At 41.7% G+C, this 18,968-nt stretch overlaps 1 protein-coding gene across 1 annotated transcript in view; it reads right to left on the bottom strand.

Moving 5' to 3' along the window:
* Positions 1-596: 596 nt before the first annotated feature.
* The window catches only part of CRYBG1 (crystallin beta-gamma domain containing 1), a 141,348-nt gene continuing 122,976 nt past the window's right edge, over positions 597-18,968 (bottom strand). Inside the window, exons 20-23 of the mRNA XM_065401831.1 lie at positions 12,224-12,347; positions 11,014-11,172; positions 8,086-8,248; positions 597-685 (exon numbers count right to left, since the gene is read on the bottom strand). Of these exons, the coding sequence (XP_065257903.1) occupies positions 597-685; positions 8,086-8,248; positions 11,014-11,172; positions 12,224-12,347 (535 nt within the window). The remainder of the gene's footprint in view (positions 686-8,085; positions 8,249-11,013; positions 11,173-12,223; positions 12,348-18,968) is intronic.

The raw sequence follows: 18,968 nt of genomic DNA, 5'->3' as shown, positions 1-18,968 counted from the left end.
ACATATCCTGTAGTCATTTTTTGGTAAAAATTCTCCTAAACAAGTTTCAATAGACTGAAGTTCTTTTTTGTACTAATGCGTTATTTACATGTTAATTTTCAGGAGATGAATACTCCAATATACTACTATAAAGCTCAATCTATTTTGCATAACCCCCGCCATATGTTGCACTTCAATCTTTTGTGGGATAAGTTTATCTAATTATCTCTCAGCATAATAGTTTATACTTTTTTCCTGATAAAAACATCTGTAGAAATAATTTAAAATTACACTCTAATATATTCTGGATTAGCAATTAATCACTGACATGAAATTGCTGCTTGGGAGGGGGACTTTAACATTTAAAAAATTAATAAAAAACAAACAGTAGGGAGCAGTTACAAAAATTGGTCAACATAGTTGTAGTGGGTTAACATCCAGTAAAACACACAAACTTATGGAATTAGTGTTTAGAGCTGAATCTATTCTGTCATTTGTGCTTACGATTATTGTGAAGGCAGGATAGAGATCATCTCTCTTCTTCAAAGACGGCCACGTTAGTTGGATTGTCCAGAATGTTGTTATAATTTCTCTCCAATTGACAGAACTGTCTGGATTTACAGAACTAATGCTTCCCAACACTGGGTTGGCTTCTGTTCATTGACCGTGTTAACAACAACGTGATTTTGATCATATTGTGTGCCCCCTAAGAAGAAATTTAAAAAGAAAATGAAATGTGAAAAATCACTGAAACTGTTGGATTGAGACTGCTGCGTCAGTATTGTAAATGTTTCAGAGCCATTCCGATGATACATGCCGAAGACACGTAAATCACATGCACCTTTTTAAACAGAGGTCAAGTAGAGGAGTATATTCTCATCTTCAGGACTTCCGCCATTCCTACACTGCCTCCTCACTCCCTTAGGAACTGCAGAAGAGCAAGCCTATCTGCCTCCCCACTTGGTGCCTCAGTCGTGCACCTCCTGCTCCTGTTGTTGTGTGTGAAGGAGAGAGTAGGACAAGGATGTCAGGTGAGAGTGACTGGATCAGGACTCTCACCTTCCAATAATCAAATGCTGCCCCACAATTCCCATGTGCTAGCCATCCAATGATTAACTGGCCTCCAAAGGCTAGCTAAGGAGTACTCAGTATAAAAGAAATGCTGTTGGCCAGCAGAACACAGAGCAATTTCAGCATAGACCACAATAGCCTTTATGTTGTCAGTATTCATAAATAACCACAGGTAATTTGCCCTCAGCTGGTGCACTCATACTATAATGCATTTAAACACATAAGAATGGCCATCCTGGGTCAGACCAAAGGTCCATCTAGCCCAGTATCCTGTCTTTCGACAGTGGCCAATGCCAGGTGCCCCAGAGGGAATGAACAGAACAGGTAATCATCAAGTGATTCAACGCTATTCATATGAGTGTATATATTTAATGTCTCCACCTCCACCTCTCCCAGTCTAACTGTGAATTGCATCACAAACCATGCCCCTACAGTTGCACTATTTCAATGACACCGGACATTATTTTCTCTCTCCTGAAGTCAGTAAATGGACAAATATAGTTGTCTATTACATAAGTGGTCACTAACACAGATTATCAGTCTAGAGCTCCCACTGCTGGGAAGCCTCAGCCTCTAGGGCAAGGAAATTTCTCATCCAAAAAATGAAATCGGTCAGTGACTAACACAGCACCCAAGCATTTATTTCTTCATGCTGTATTCATATAATGCCACAGATCTGTCATTAGTGGGTATTTGAGTGGACTGTTAGCCAATGAAGAAAATGTTCATTCATTCACTCAAGAAAAGTCTATTCTTCCTATTCACAAAGATGCATTCTTCTAGTGAAACAAACGCCTTCAGGCAGTTGCATGTCAATTTCCATCTCCTTAGCAAGCTCCAAGTATTCATGGCCCTATGCTTTCCACAGCAGTGCAATGTGGAGAGAAGCCCAAGCTGGTGGAAAGAGCTGGAGCAAAGAGCAGGTACACAAAAGTATCCTATGCCACGGAACTGTCTCTCCCCTCAGCAATCACTTTGTGGTAGCTGAATTCTGTGTGACAGGGCTGTCATCCACTGCTCACTATGGCATGTTGCCTTCTTAGAGAAGCAGAACTTACGATAGGAGAACAACAAGTTTCTGCCTTCTGGAGCAGCAGCAATTTCCCCCCACCCCAGCTAGGGTGGATGGCATGGGACCAGCCAAAGGTAGCACAGCAGATATAAGACTTGTACTGCCAGTGCCAAGGGAGACAGTGGGGAAGTGTGGTCAGGTTGAGATCAGTGAAAGGGCTCTGTTACTGCTATGTTATTCTGTTGAGACATAGGACGATCTACCCCCAAAAAAAAAAAAAAAAAAAAAAAAAAAATCAATCTTGGCCATAGGAAATAACTAAGAAGAATTAACTAAGAAGTGCTTCTAAAGTACAGTTCATAAGGAATCATCATGGCAAAATATTCTTAAATTTATGCATGCTGGAATGTAACTGTGCATGAGACAGTACCTGAAATAGAAGGAAAGCCAGATATTTAAAAGTATAAGTGTGTGGTTATTAGGGGCAAATATCACTGCCATGCACTATTTCATTACACCCACAAGATGGCACCATTATCACACACTTTGAACAAGTACCGTATATACTCAGTCATAAGCCGAATATTTTTGGTAAAAAAGTGACGCATCAAAGAGCAGGGGTCGGCTTATAAACGGGTCTACACCAAAATTTGATGATTTAAAACTCTATGGAATCATTGAATTGAATATCTAATACATTGTCGTTTTGTTTACCTGGAGCGTCTGCAGGCATGGAGCCCCTCGGCTCCCTGGGGCTGCGGTTCGCCGTTTCCAGCCAACGGGAGCTGCGGGAAGTGGCGCGCCACTACCCACCACTCCCATTGGCTGGGAACTGCGGGAAGTGGCGCGCCACTACCCGCCGCTCCCATTGGCTGGGAACCGCGAACCACGGCCACAGGGAGCTGAGAGGCTTCATGCCTGCAGCCGCTCCAAGTAAACAAAACGTCCAGGCCCACTAGCGGCTTACTGTAATGGGCCAGGAGCCAAAGTTTGCCAACCCCTGAAATATAGGGTCGGCTTATGAAAGGGTCATACAGTTTTTGATATTTTTACGTAACCATTTTGGGGGGTCGGCTTATAAATGAATGGGCTAATGAATGAGTATATACGGTAAGTTTATTTGCTAAAGAATGTGTTAGGGCAGAAAAATAGATGGTTGATTATTTGGCTTTAATGGTGGTTCAGCAATGTGGAAGGACTAGAGACAGTTTTTATTAAATTGCCTGGACCAGCTACACTAAACTTATTCATTTTTCAGATACAGTATATATAAAATAGGTCCTTCCACAAAGCACATGTACATCATGTAACAACAAATATTTGGGGAGGAGACAAGGTGGGTGAGCTTGTCTTTCTCACCAACAGAAGTTGGTCCAAGAAAACATATTACACCTCATTCACCTTGTCTCTCTAATATCCGGGACTGACACAGCTACAACAACACTGCATATAACAAATACTTGTAACTTCACCTTTTGTAGGTAGAAAGGGAAAGATGACTCCATTATAAACAACATTCCACAGTCTACATACCACCTCTTTGGGGAAAATTGTCTGAGAAAAGAGAGACAGGCTTTGCACTGTGCCCTGCAGACCAGTATAATCTGTCTCTGTCTAGACCCTGCATGGAAGCAATTCCCAGAGTAGATGACCCCCACCCCAGAACTCCCTGCCACTGGAGACTGAGCTCAAGCACCTCAGCCAACTTCACTTGCTCCAGCAGAACATCATGATCAATTTCTGTGTCTTTGGACCAATTCCGATTCAGTGTAATTCCACTGCAGTTTCTCCTGATTTAAACCAGCATGGGAGGCTACTTTACCCAGGTTACATTTTATTACTACACCTCTACCCCGATATAACATGAATTCTCATATAACGCGGTAAAGCAGCGCTCTGGGGAAATGCTCGAGGCCAAAGCAAGTTTGATATAACACGGTTTCACCTATAACGCGGTAAGATTTTTTGGCTCCCGAGGACAGCGTTATATCGGGGTACAGGTGTATTTACAATTGTCAGAGTTGCATAAACAAACTAAAAAGCTGCGTATTCCTCCTCACATTTCATCTTAGAACTTTAAAAAAAAATGTTTAGGATCTCTGCCCTTCTACTCTTGAGCTTGGAAGTTAAATCCGAAAGAGAACAAACAGATAGATATTGTATTTTCTAATGCAAGCTAGCCGGTTAGATCTCTGTCTTGCTAGATCTACATTTTCCCTTTCGGAGCTATTCAGTATGGTATTCTGCAATTAGGCAGTTTTCAAGTATTCACTCAAAGTACATTACATGCTTTTTAAGATGTTTAGTTGAAGATGAGTGAGTATACTAATATCTTTTGTCTTTGTCTAGTGGCTCAATTAAAATTCAAAAAATTCTGCACGGTGTAGTTATTAAATAAAGACACTTCCTGATAAACTTGTAATTAATAATCACACTTTTCCTTGTGGGGAACAAAAATTCCTCCTTCTGGCTGTAGCAGGATTAGGGATTACACAGTTAAAATTGTGAGTTAATTTTAGTACTCGTGGAGGAAAAAACTGATCACTGCTCTACAGCCAAAATGCTTCTGAAATAAATGTAGTCAAACTTTACTAATTCTGGGTCACTGAGAATGAAAATGATGCTTAAAATTGTTGACTGGCTCTAGTTTTCAAGATATGCTATTGGGTCAGTATATACGACCCTTGACTTGGGAATGGCGGAGGATAAGTGAGTTATAAAGGGAAGGGATCTCAATTTAAACCAGAAATGACTAAAATACATCTTTGACTGGATCTATGAATAAATCTATGACTGGGTTTGGACAGTACTTGCTTTTTAGGCAAAACAATTAATGATGCAATCTGAAGCTGGTATTGCGTCATACATGATATGAATTGCATCATGTTATTCCTAGAAGTCATGGATAATGCAATCATAACGAAGCTTACATCACTCTGCTGAACAAATTGCCCTATATCAGCTCTAGAAATCATACAGCGTTGGGCTCTCTTATTTGTCAGTGTTTGATTTTACAAAGGGACACATTTCTGTTTAGCCAAAGTGAGCAGAGATGCCTCGTACTTGTGTGAACAGTGCAGATAACTTCTGCTATGTTTGTGGTGAAGTGAATTTTGCATCACAAAAGCGCAGTATAACCACTATGGCTAAGAAAGCCTATCACCTTTATTTTGGCTGCAAAATTGGAGATCAGGACAAGAGGTGGGCCCCAAACATATGCTGCAACACTTGTGCAACAAATCTTCGCCAGTGGTTGAACAGGAAAAGTAATCTATGCCTTTTGCAGTGCCAATGATTTGGAGAGAGCCAACAGATCATACCAGCAATTGTTACTTCTTCATGGTGCCTCCAGTTGGAAAAGGTGTGTCAAAGAAGAAAAAGTGGACTGTGCATTATCCAAACATTCCATCAGCTATACGCCCAGTACCCCACGGAGAAGGACTGCCGGTTCCTGATGCACCAGAATCATTCTCACTTGAATCAGACGAGGAAGAGGAAGAGGATGAAACTTCTGGTCCTGAACCATCAATGTCACAGGACCCACATTTTCTCCCATCCTCCTCCTCTGAACCACACCTCATAACACAGGGTGAACTGAATGACCCTGTCAGGGATTTGGAACTACCCAAGAGTAAGGCAGAGCTGTTGGGCTCCAGACTACAGCAGTGGAATCTCCTGGCAGGTGATGTTAGGGTTTCCATGTTCCATGACCGTCAAAAGGATCTTGTCCCATTCTTCTTCATGGAAGGTGATCTTGTAGCCTGCAACAACATCAATGGTGTGATGGCAGCCCTCAACATCGTTCACGATCCAGATGAGTGGAGACTGTTCATTGATTCATCCAAGACGAGTCTTAAAGCTGTTTTACTGCATAATGGCAATGTTTTGCCATCAATTCCAGTTGGTCATGCAGTCCATATGAAGGAAACCTATGACAACATGAAACAACTTTTGAGGTGCATAAACTATGACCAACATCAGTGGCAGCTTTGTGGCGATTTGAAGGTTGTTGCTCTCTTGCTTGGTCTGCAGACTGGATACACAAAGTACTGCTGTTTTCTCTGCGAATGGGATAGTCGTGCAAGAGATTCCCACTACATCAAGAAAGATTGGCCACTCCGACAGTCATTGGAGCCTGGGAGGAAAAGCGTTCAGCATCCACCACTTGTTGAATCAAGGAAGATTTTGTTACCACCCTTACACATCAAGCTGGGTCTGATGAAGAACTTTGTCAAGGCCATTGACAAAACACAAGCAGCTTTCAAGTACCTCCGTGGAAAATTTCCAAGGTTAAGTGAAGCTAAGATAAAGGAAGGTGTCTTTGTTGGTCCTCAGATTCGTGAACTTCTTCGAGATGATGCATTTGACCATGCACTGCGTGGCAAGGAAAAGACGGCATGGAAAGCATTCCAGTAGTGGCAATAAATTTTCTCGGAAACAACAAGGCAGACAACTACAGGTTGTTGGTGGAAAACCTCCTCAAGGCATACAAAAGCCTTGGTTGCAACATGTCACTAAAGATACATTTTTTGCACTCTCATCTAGATTTTTTTTCCACCAAACTGCGGAGCAGTGAGTGATGAGCACGGCCGGCGATTTCACCAGGACATTGCAACAATGGAGAAACGCTATCAGGGCAAATGGAGCCCATCAATGCTTGCAGACTATTGCTGGACAGTGACAAGAGATGCTCCATTTAATGAATACAAGAGACAAGCCAAGAAGCGCTGAGTAGACACTGAATAGGACTAAACTATGTACAGAATAGTTTTTTGCCTTTTGTTTCATAATAATTTTTATTTATATAACCCTTTTGCTGATTTTTAAAGTGTTACATAAACAGGACAGGTGAAATATTATCATGTAAAGCAACCATAAACACATGAAAAGACCTAGGTTTACAATTTATGATTAAAACTCTACTATCTACACAATATACATAGACATAAAATGTAAAAACTTAAATATCTTAGAAACAGTAGCCAATCAGTTGTTTTGTCATATTTGAATTCAGCACATCAAAATACATAATAAATAGCACATTTTATCTCTGAAGCAGACGACTTCTCAAAAATTGTAGACCAGTGTGTAGTGCTCGTCTGCGACAGGAACTATATAGGCAAACATTGCATAACCCTGTTGTCACATTTCTGCCAACACTTTCCATGTTTGTCTCAATAAAGCACTAATAGTTTACTCAGGTCATTTTGTATTTGTAACGGCTCTTCCGATTAATATCACAGCATTATTTCAAAATTGGTTTTAAATGAGTAAAGTTAATGAGTGGTGTTTTGGGGAGATAGTATTTGTTTTAAAAGAGAAGTAATGTGAGTAAACTGGAGAAAACTAGTTATACTGGATGAGAAAACACAACAATGGTGAGCTGTTAGTTCTGCTGCTTATCATACCTGTGGGTTTACTATGCAGCCTATAAAATCACAAGGACAGAGCAAGGATAACATCTAAATGAAACAATCTTAAAATGGTATAACAAAAGCAGCTGCAAAATATATAATAAGGGATACAGATCTTAGGTTGGTCTAATATTAATCATGTTTTAGCTTTAAAGGAATAGCTATTTTTAAATTATTTGTCCTTTTGTATTGCAAGTCTGCATGTGTTAGAAAATTCACTCCATACAAATGAAAACTAAAGAAAAACGTGCTGAAGAAAAGAAATCACAATTTTATATTGAAGAAGTGTTTTATGTATATCACGAAGTTAAATTAGTAAGAACAATGAGGGGTTTCTGCATACTTACACATGCACATAGGGGCCATGAAGAAACACAAGACAGATAAAATCCTGTGGGCTACTGAGCTAGATATCTGAATAACTGGGTGACATCCTATATTCTTTGTAATGCATGAGTTCAGACCAGATGATCAGAACAGTCCCTACAGATCCCAGATTAAAATCTATGAACTATAAAGCCATCCTTAATCTATAGGAACACTTTCAGCACATATTTCACCATAAACGTTGTGTAATTAAAATCATCCCGAAAGGCAACAGGTTCTTACCTTTGATATCTAAAACTAATGTTGGTTTCATTTTGCTATGGATCCTGCCATCAGGATTAACACACCAATATTGCTTGTCTTCATTCTCCTCGAGGGATAGGCCTAGTTTAGAGCCAGGAGTTATAAGGTTTCCTACAATTGTCAAGCAGCAATCCTCAGCCATCTGTATAATTGAAGAGACAATAGCAGTTATTCAAGGGGCCATGTTTCTACAGCTACACTAATATCTGTACCCCAGGTTTTCTGGTCATGGATGGAGGGCATAGGCAGGAGATTGTGGTTCTTGTCATCACTCTCCCTCTGTTGGTAATGGAAAAGGTTTCACCTACATTCGACTCTAGGCTACTTATTTTCCCAATGATCCTCTTTCTGATGGCAACCTCCATTGTGATCCTTTTCTTTTTACTACAGAGGACTAGCAAAACAGATTCATTTGAGAGAAACGTTGAAGCTGTTTTAGACTAAGCAAAGAGATTTTTGAAAATGGGCTACCACAATTCTTTTTGGGGTGTGACCTCTAAAGTTCTCCATTTTTACCAGCCTCTGGGTACAGCAGCACTCTTGCAATATTCCTTCCCCACCCACTACATCACCAGCATTTGCATTACTGGCCACAAGTCAATACTAGGCAATAACAATGCCGAATACGATACATTATTTTGTATAAACAATGATTTCCAATGTTGAAGATTACCATAAAACTCCTGTAGATAGCAAATTACTTAACATGTGGTCCTGACAACTTAACATGTGGTCCTGACAACATGGATTATAAGCTACTTTACTTTCAGAAGCTAAGAATAAATTGCAGGTCTTGGAATATATTTACTTCATTCTGTACCTCTGAACTTCTCACCTGTACTCTAATCTACTAATTTCTCCCTGCTAGGCCAGCAAAGATTCAACACTCACACAGAAGTTGCACTAAATCACCATTTCCTTCTTTCTACTCTGCCAGCCAGGGAGTGACTCCGTAAAATACTCCCCTGCTCCCTCCAGCTACCACAGAATGAGTCTTACAGCAACTCACCAGTTGTCACTTAGCTAGCTAGGAAAGTCCTGAGCTGCTTCCTGGATGCCTAAGGCATGGCTCGTTATTGTGACTCAGGGTATAAGGCAACCTGGCTTTACAGGAACTCCCAAACAGTCCTAATAAAGTCTTTTTTTATCCTCCTTTGTTTTTCAATATATACAATGTGTCAGAGCACACTGGCAGTATGGTATAGAGCTTTTGCACTTCTAAAGAGCAACGGCATAACTCAGTCATTATTGCAAGTAATGTAGCCATCCTAAGCTTTTGCTAGTTAAACTACATGACTGTAGTACAGCACAAGCTGCATCCCCATGAATTCTCTATGCACCATAAGTTTTATTTAGAATAAATCAAATGCGTTGATTATGTTGAAATGAGAGGACTGAGAACACCCATCCATAGCCATATTGCAACACTGCCCAAGTAGTAATATCTTCAGTCTGAGACAGAACTACCATCATGAGGAAAATATTTTGCACGTGATGTTGTTAAAACTGTTTGCTCACTTAGCCGCATTTTTACAGTCTACATAATTCCTTTTTACGAGAGCGTCTATTCTGTGCATGTCCAAACAGTACCTCTGTTAATTGAAAAGAGGAAGATTTGTCCCTCAAGCATAATTGACACAGTTATGGAGAGAAATCGCTCCCTTTACAAAATGACCTTATTGAATTTATACAACCTTATGAAATAGGTCACATGATTCTTTGCACTCAAGCAGATTCACCCTATTAAATTAATTTGATTCACTTTAGACCCCAATTCCTGCACAGACTAATGCACATGTTTTACTTTATGCACTATCAGTAATGCCACTGACCTCAATGGCACTACTTATAGTGCACAAAGTTAAGCACATGCTTAAGTCTGCAGAGGGATCAAGGCCTTAGTCAGAATCTAAAGTCTATAGTAATAATTTGCATCAGCAAGAAGCTTTTTAGGGCTTTGCCATTTCATCTTGCTGGAATGCCAAATACCTTAACCCCTGAGTATAACCTTCAACACAATACTGTCCAAATACTGACTTCTGCAAACAATTTTAATAAGGGTGTAGTTCAGAGGGTCTCAAACTTTTTTACTGGTGACCCCATTCACATCGCAAGCCTCTGAGTGCGACCCCCCCCCCCATAAATTAAACACACCTTTAAATATATTTAACACCATTATAAATGCTGGAGGCAAGCGGGGTTTAGGGTGGAGGTTGACAGCTCGCGACCCCCGGTTTGAGAACCCTGGTGTAGTTGAAAAGGGAAATTATCAGGAAGGTCCATATTTTAAAAGCTTTCCCTGTTTTGATATTTTAATTGACATTTTTATGGAGGGAGAAAGAGGACACAGATGGAGGGAAAACAATGCATAAAGACATGATGTTATGGACTCAATTGTATGTATAACCCGAATGTTCTTCAACAAGCAGAAACACCCAAATCAAACATGTTGGACTCAAATATCTAGTGTGTTTTAACTCAGTTAAAGAAAAATGGAATATACTCTTATTTGTGACCATCAGCTGATACACTGTTTGTTATAAGATGTTTATATCACCCAAAAAAAGGATGAGTTTGAGGAAAAGAAATAAAAAATGTTTCAGCTGAACTGGAGAAGAGTGAGACATGGCAAACAAAGAAGAAAGGAAGACAGCAGAAATTAATTTTGGAAAGTCAAAAGTACATGGTGTGTTTAACTAACTAAACTACACTACACTAATGTTCATTGGGAACTTTTTACTATTGAAGTACACAAAATATTTTTAAATGAAACAAAGATTCTATGTTTCTGTCAAGCCTGAAAATGATTCTGAATCACAAAAATCTTATCAGATGTAATGACTGTCTTCAAGAAACATCAGTCTGGATGCTTAAAAACAACATCAATCAACTAAGTTTAAACCTCACCCTGCATTTGATGAATCCATCTTGATAAACCCAGATCTGGTCATCTGATCTACTATCTTCTGTAACCCGTATTCTGAGAAGACTCAAATCATCCACATTTCCATCAGCTGACATGAAGTTCCCAGTTTCCTTGTTTCGAAGTCTGAAGTATACACGTTTCTATGAAAACAACACAGCTCTTTAGCTACACTCTCGAATGCAGGAACACACAGTGCTTCTGGTTAACCTCAGAGTAACCACTACTCAGTGGTGCAGTTGGGGCCTTTGTCCCTTAGACTCTGGATTTCCTCAGAAGGCATTTAAAAAAAAACAAAAAAACCCACATTTCTAAGGAAAACCAGATTCTGAAAGTTCTCTATCTGCGTCAGTACCTTAGATAGAGCAATCAAAATGCACTTATCCTCACTCTGCATAATGCTAAGCAGTTCAGAAGCAGGCCTGAACAAGGACAGTTCTAGGAGAGGGAGCCAATACATTCATTATAGGTACGGGGTATGTCTTTAATTTCTAGCCCAGTTCTAATAATTAAAAACATAAGTGATTCATGAACTACAGAAAGTTATTTCTCAATAAAAACTGGTTCAATATGCACCACTGATGTTAGCACGACAAGATAGTCTAAGCAGTTATGGCACTTGCCCTCAAATTAGCGAATACTTCCAAAAAAACATGACAGTACTCTATACTATAAATCAATTTGCGCATTTAAGAGTTTATAATATAAACAGAGAATGGATTTGGGTTTTTTTGTTTTTTAATATCAACACAGATGAAAGTGCCTCTGGCTGAAGTATCCAAAAAACTAAAGCTTCATTTCCCAAATTTCTGAGACTAGCACGACAGTACAGATATCAGAATGCTTGTGACCAGTGGGAAGTTAATCTTGACTGGTTGTTGTAATTCAGTCAAAGTAAGTTGCTCAAAAATAACATATTTAGTTTAATGTGTGCATAGTAGACAATTCAGACTTTGGGAGGTAGTATTGTGAAGCCAAATGGCACAACCAGCATCAGCATTACTGAAGATAAAATTTTGAAGAGAACCTCCTTCCATGTTTGCTATTTCTGCTGTTTAATGTTACCTTTGACTGTGCAGTACCAGAAACAATTACTGACTATGAGATAAACTTGGCAATAAAAAATACAGAAAGTCTATAAAGAGGATTTCATGCAAACTCTCAGGCCCCAAAGTAGACCACAGCCTCTCTCACCTGTAATAAAGGTCGTAGAGAACCTATCTGGTGACAGCCACTTAATTTACGCCAGTCTGGGATTTCATTTGGTGACAACAACATCTGACGCCCTCTGTAATTACTGTATTCATAGATTATCCACCTGAAAAAACAAAATATATTTTCATGTTTATTAACTGTCAAGCATCATCTGTATTAATGTCAACTAAATACTGCTTCTGAAATTGTAAGAAGTGATATTTTAGATATAAATTTGTGTCACGAAAAAGTATTGCTTAAATTGGTAGTGCTAACAACCAGGACCATATTTTTTTTAAGTGGTCTCCAAAATAATAAAATTATCTCCTGATTTCGAGCATTAGTAGATTTGTGCTCAAATTTTAAAATATTTTCATTTATAAATCACACACCAAAAAGAAATAAAGCATTTTCATAGGTTAGAGAGAGCATGAAGTATAATATTTTTATGTATAATGGCGCCATTTCAGGAAACACAGAGTGTGGCCAACCAAAATGGGTGTGTAAATATGCTGCAAAAGCAGTCATGTTGTGTATCTTTTTACTGGCTTGCAGGAACTCACTATCCACAACACATGCAGGTGAGAACTGCTAGCAGAGGGCTTTGGGTTAAATAGGGACAACTGCACTCCGGGGGAGTTGTAAGCACGAACACACACGCCTGTCACCTATGTCCTATCTTAGGATGTCCCTCTCCAGGATTTTTATTTTTTATTGGCAGGGGAAAGGTGGAAAGTAGGAGAGTGCCAGGACTGGGATGGAAAAGTTCTGCCTGGTGCTCTACAGAATGTGCACAGATTTTCTGGCAGCCTTATATTTGCAGTATCCTGCCAGAATTTGCCCCTGTGGCTGCAAAAATACTGTATCAGACAAAACAGGAGGTGTGAATGTGTTCATTATTTTGTATTACTCTGAAATGGGCCAGAGTGCAGGGCAGTTGTCTAGTTCCCTTTCATGTACACAATTCCCTGCACTCCGATTAGCTGGGAGCATGAGATAAGCATACATTTTCACTAACCTTACAGTGATTATGTAGATTTCTCTGTATCGTCTGCCTGAAAATCTCTCCCCCGTGACTGGCTCCTCAGTAGTCCCCCATGACATGCCTACAATAAATGTGGTCGCTGCCTTAATTTCTAAGCTCCTCCCCAGCCCATCACTCATCTACCCCTAGATCATTTAATTTTAAAATGAACCACTCTGATGCCTGGTCTACACTAGGAGTTTACATCGGTATAGCTACGTCTCTGAGGGTGTGAAAAATCCACAGCCCTGAGAGAGGTAGCTATGCCGACCTAACTCCTGGTGTAGATGGCACTAAGTCAATGGAAGAATTCTTCTGTCCACCTAGCTGCCGTCTCTCAGGGAGATGGATTACCTATGCCAGGAGGAGAACCCTCCATGGGCATAGGTAGTGTCTGCACGGAAGCACTACAGCAGCTGTAACATTTCCAGCATAGACATACCCTTTCCTGGGGAAAAGGAAGGCTAAGCCTCTGTTCAAGGGGCAAGAAGGAGCAGGGGGAGGGAGATATTGAGAAACCTGGCGTTGGTGGGAAGGGGGGTGATCAGCAGCTGACACAGCCATTTATACAATGTATGGCACCTGGACAGGAAACGCAGAGGGCTGTGAACATGCAGAACAAAGGGACTTAAGTAACAGATTAGGAAGCACACATATAATTGAGGGTATACTTCCACTAACTGAACAACCACCACATTCTTAGTCAAGAAACAAATTTGGCGTCAGACTATGTCTTGTAAACAGAAAATGAGAAAAAGCAAATCGATCCATTCTGATCGGCTAATTCCATTTCTCAACCAATCAAAGTGCAAGTATTTGAATATTTTTACAAAGAAATGACCGTCAAGTTGTTATGGAAATCTGACCCCTCACCTGGCCATAATTAAGGGAGTTCCATAACAGACATAAATGTCAAGTTATGGGTCTGTAACTGTACAGTATCCATTGGCTCTGAGTGACTGAGACAATTCCTTTTCACTATAATAATGAGGTACCTTCAAGTGATCTTTTAAACAAACAGAACACCTGCTCCTGTCCTTAGGACTTGTCTACACACAGAAGTTGTACTACTTTAACTATCCTGGTACAATTATGAATAGAGGCAGTAGGCTGGATGTGCTTCCCAAGCTATCTACTGCCTGAGACTACTTCCAGTCTTTTTCATAAAATGAGGTAGTGCTGGACCAAGATGTTTCCCTTGTCAGCCTTAAAGGCCCAGTGCATCATATTACAGTTACAGTGTAGTCCAGAGTCAGACACCAATTAATGATCTGTGGATACACAGAGATGCCACAATCTGCCAGCTAGATGGAGGTAAAGACTTGCAGCGAGAGCTGGTTGGAAAAGCTTTGATGGAACTACTCTCCAGAGAATGCAGTTCCAAAGTTGTAACACGTCACAAAATTGTGTCAATTTTATACATTATATCAGAAAATATAAAATAAGGCAAAAGAGAAACAAAAAACATTTCAGTAGACCTGAAATGAATTCCCTCCCCCCAAAGAAATGTACAGGTTTCGTTTCTAAAACAAAAACAAATGTCAAAATCCTTTGTTACATGGAATTCCTATCCTCTGTACAGCTCTACTTATGACCTTTAATTTCAAACCTCTACCCAGTGAGCTAAAGAAAAATCCCTACTATCTCAGTCAGATGAGGGTGATTGAAGAAGATCTGACTTAACCCATCTAGTTGAGGGCAGTGATGAGCAAACCACAAGCTGGGCTACCAGAGTTTGCGATTTTAGCTTAAAAAAACCAACTATTTAAATGCAAGAGATCCACATTTTGGAAAAAGTGATTCACTAAATCAAAAAAATTAAAAACTAATTATATGTTTTAGGCGAGTAATTTGGAGGTGGCATTAACATTAGGACAGGCACTAGACGAGTAGTCTTTAATTGTAGTGATCACTTACAAACATCAAAGGATGGCTTTTCAAACCACCTCAGGCCACCTTCTAATTTTGTGTGCATGCAAATTTTGCACAACCAATTATCTGCATATGTTAAATTAGAGAACTCAATTTTTTTAAAATGACCAAGTGTTTTACCTTAAACTGACTAAAGAAATGAAATTCATAACTAAAGAGCTGATCCTACTACTGCTCAAATCAATGGGCGTTTTGCCACCAAGTTCAGTAGAAGCAGGCTAATAATAAAAGTTGTCATTTGTCCTTACCTTATCCATAATGCCTACATAATACAGTAAATACAGGAGACTTACTGAAACCATTCCCTGTGCACCGAGATAAGAATAGTACATCCCATTCATAAAAGCTATGAACAATATACTGTGCAGTGGAAGCCTTAACTCAGATTTGGTTTAATCTGATGGATTTGTTAGATTGCTATGTAAGGTCCTCTTCCTGCAAGCTGACTTTGATGGGGCTTCACATATCAGCTTCCAGGATCAGGGGCTAAGGTTGTATATTATTTTAAAAACAGATTATAGTAGTTTGGGACCCAATGACAAATGACATCATGGTATCCTCTTGCACTGAGGATATCTCTTCAGGTGAGGGGACCCCTGTTATTAGAGACAGATAATAGTAAAGACGGATTCAATTATTAGGAATATAGATACAGTGGAACCCCGCTATAACGCGATCATTGGGGTCCAAAAAATTCAATCGCGGTAAATGCGGGGTCGTGTTATAGCGGGGTTCCACTGTACTTGTGTCCAGCTTCCGCGCCCTGGCTAGGGGGAGGGAGGGAGGGAGAGAGAGAAGGGGGGCAGCCAGGGCTTCCTTCAGCTGGGGCGCTGGCCACTCAGCCCCTCCTGCCACCAGGGCCCGATTCCTGGGGCGGCACTTGGGATTGCCGGCTGGGGTATGGGGGGCCGCGGGGCTGGCTGCGCTCCGGCCGGAGGTCCCGCTGGGAGAGCGGGGCTGGCCGCGCTCCGGCCGGAAGAGCGGGGCTGGCCGCGCTGCAGCCGGCCGCACTGCAGCCGGGGTCGCGGGGCTGGCCGCGCTCCGGCCGGAGGTCCCGCCGGGGTCACGGGGCTGGCCGCGCTCCGGCCGGAGGTCCCGCCGGGGTCACGGGGCTGGCCGCGCTCTGGCCGGGAGAGCGGGGCCGCGGGGCCGCTGTGCTGCAGCCGGGGTTGCGGGCCGCGGGGCTGCCGCGCTCCGGCCGGAGGGAGAGCGGGGCTGCGGGGCTGCCGCGCTGCGGCCGGGGTCGCGGGGCCACCGGGCTGCCGCGCTGCGGCCGGAGCTCCAGCCGGGAGAGCGGGGCTGGCCGCGCTCCAGCCGGGAGAGAGGGGCCAGCCGTGCTCCGGCCAGGGGATCGGGGCCCCCGAAGACGACCGCCGCCGGCCTGCTGCGCCGACTGCCAGGAGGGCTCCACGCCACTCTGCAGCCCGCTCCCAGCAGGGCGCTCCCCTCCTCTGCGCTGCCGCCCCCTACATCGGTCGGCGGGGAGGGAAGGACGCGGGCTGGAGCCGGCCCTGCTGGGGACAGAGGCGCGCCGGGGCTGCAGGGAGAGTCGCTCCTGCTGCAGCCGCTGGGGCGTGGACCCCAAACGCCCCGCGCCTGCCAGACTCGCCCCGCGCCTGCTGCAGCTGCCGGGGCCAGACTCGCCCCGCGTTATAAACGAATTTGTGTTATCGCGGGGCGCGTTATAGCCAGGTTCCAGTGTAGTAGGGTTTGTGATGACTGGGAGAACCGCATGCTGAATTGCCTGCTGGGCACAAAGATTGCAGACCTCTCGAGACATCTAGACAGGCTTATGTGCAGTGCTGGGGAGAAGCCAGTGGTTGTCGTATATGTAGGTACCAATAACCTAGGAAAAGGTAGGAGAGAGACCCTGGAGGATAAATTTAAGCTGCTAGGAAAGAGTCCAGGACCTCCATGGCAGCATTCTCCGAAATATTTTCAGTTCCACATGCAGGGCCAGTTAGACAGGCAGGGTCCCAATGCGTGGATGAGATGGTGGCATTTGGAGGAGGGATATAGGTTTATTAGGAATTGGGGAACCTTTTGGGAAAAAGAGGAGTCTATATAGAAAGGATGGGCTCCACCTAAACCAAAACAGAACCAGATTGTTGGCATGTAAAATTTAAAAAGTCATAGAGGAGTTAATTTTTAAGCTAAGGGCTGGGGGGAAGTCGATAGATATGGAGGAACATGTAGTTCAGACAGACACATCCCTTAGGGGAAGATTAATTAAAGGGAATACTCTATATCCTAGTAAAGAGGAGAGAACAGATGTTGAGAAACTACAAGTAGGAACTGAAGACAAACAGTCAAATGAAAAAAAGTCCCATTCAATTATATCACATGAAGGTAGACAACTGAATATTGACTAATTTTATAAATGCTTATATACAAATGATAAAAGTCTCAATACTTAGATGCAGGAACTTGAATGCCTTGTATTAAATGAGGATATTGATATAATAGGCAAAACTTGGTGGAATGATGACAATCAATGGGACATGGTAATACAAGGATACAAAATATACAGGAATGACAGAGTAGGTCATGCTGCTGGAGTGGCACTATATGCGAAAGAAAGCACAGAGTCAAATATAGTAAAAATCTTAAATGACTCAAACTGTACTATAAAATCTCTATGGATAGAAATCGTAAGAACATAGAAGTAGAATATACTATTGACCACTTGACCAGGGTTGTGATGGTGACTGTGAAATACTCAGGGAGATGAGAGGCTACAAAAATAGAAAAACTAGCAATAAAGGGGAATTTCAATGACTGAGAACACATCTCCTCAGAGATAAAATTTCTAGACACGATTAATGACTCTTTCTTAGAGCAGCTAGTCCTGGAACCCACAAGGGGGCAGGCAATTCTTGATTTAGTCGTAAGTGGCGCAAAGAATCTTGTCCAAGAGGTGAATATTGCTGAACCACTCAGTAATAGCAATCAAAATGTAATTAAATTTAACATCCTTGTAGGGGGAAAAATACCAAAGAAACCCACCACAGTAACATTTATCTTCAAAAAGAAGAACTGCACAAAAATGAGGTGCCTAGTTAAATAGAAATGAAAAGGAGCAGTCACAAGAGTGAAAAGTCTGCAGATCCATGGAAACTTTAAAAACACCATAATAAATGCTCAAACTATCTGTATACCCCAAATAACAAATACAAAATAGAAAGAGGACCAAAAACATGCCACGAGGGCTAAACAACAGAGTAAAAGAGGTAGTTAAGAGACAAAAAGACATCTTTTAAAATTTAGAAGTCAAATCCTACTGAAGAAAATAGAAAGGAACGAACTCTGGCAAGTCAAGTGTACAAGTATAATTAGGCAGGCCAAAAAAGAATTTGAAGAACAACTAGCATAAGACATTAAAATAAAACTTTGCTGTTAGTTTTCAAGTACATCAGAAGCAGGAAGCCTGCTAAACAATCAGTGGGAACACTGGACAATTGAGGTGCGAAAGAAGCACTTAAGGAGGACATGGTCGAGTTGTGGAGAATCTAAATTAATTCTTTGCATTAGTCGTCGCTAACTGGTATATAACCTATCGCTTAAATCAGCCTCTGTACCAGATGACTGAAGAGTAGTTAAAGCAATGCCAATTTAAAAAAAATGTTCCAGAGGTGATCCTGGCAATGACAGGTCGGTAAGGCTAACTTCTGTACCAGGCAAATTGTGGTGCGGGATTTGCAGTAAATGCGGGTGATCAGGGTGCTCATTGTGGAGAACCAGTCTGCTGGACAGAAAGCTCGTGCAGAGACAGAGTCCAGTCTTGCCCCA

The sequence above is a fragment of the Emys orbicularis genome, chromosome 3, assembly GCF_028017835.1.
Source record: "Emys orbicularis isolate rEmyOrb1 chromosome 3, rEmyOrb1.hap1, whole genome shotgun sequence".
Lineage (NCBI taxonomy): Eukaryota > Metazoa > Chordata > Testudines > Emydidae > Emys > Emys orbicularis.
Note: the sequence above shows the minus strand (reverse complement) of the source record. Positions and strands in the feature narration are given on the sequence as shown.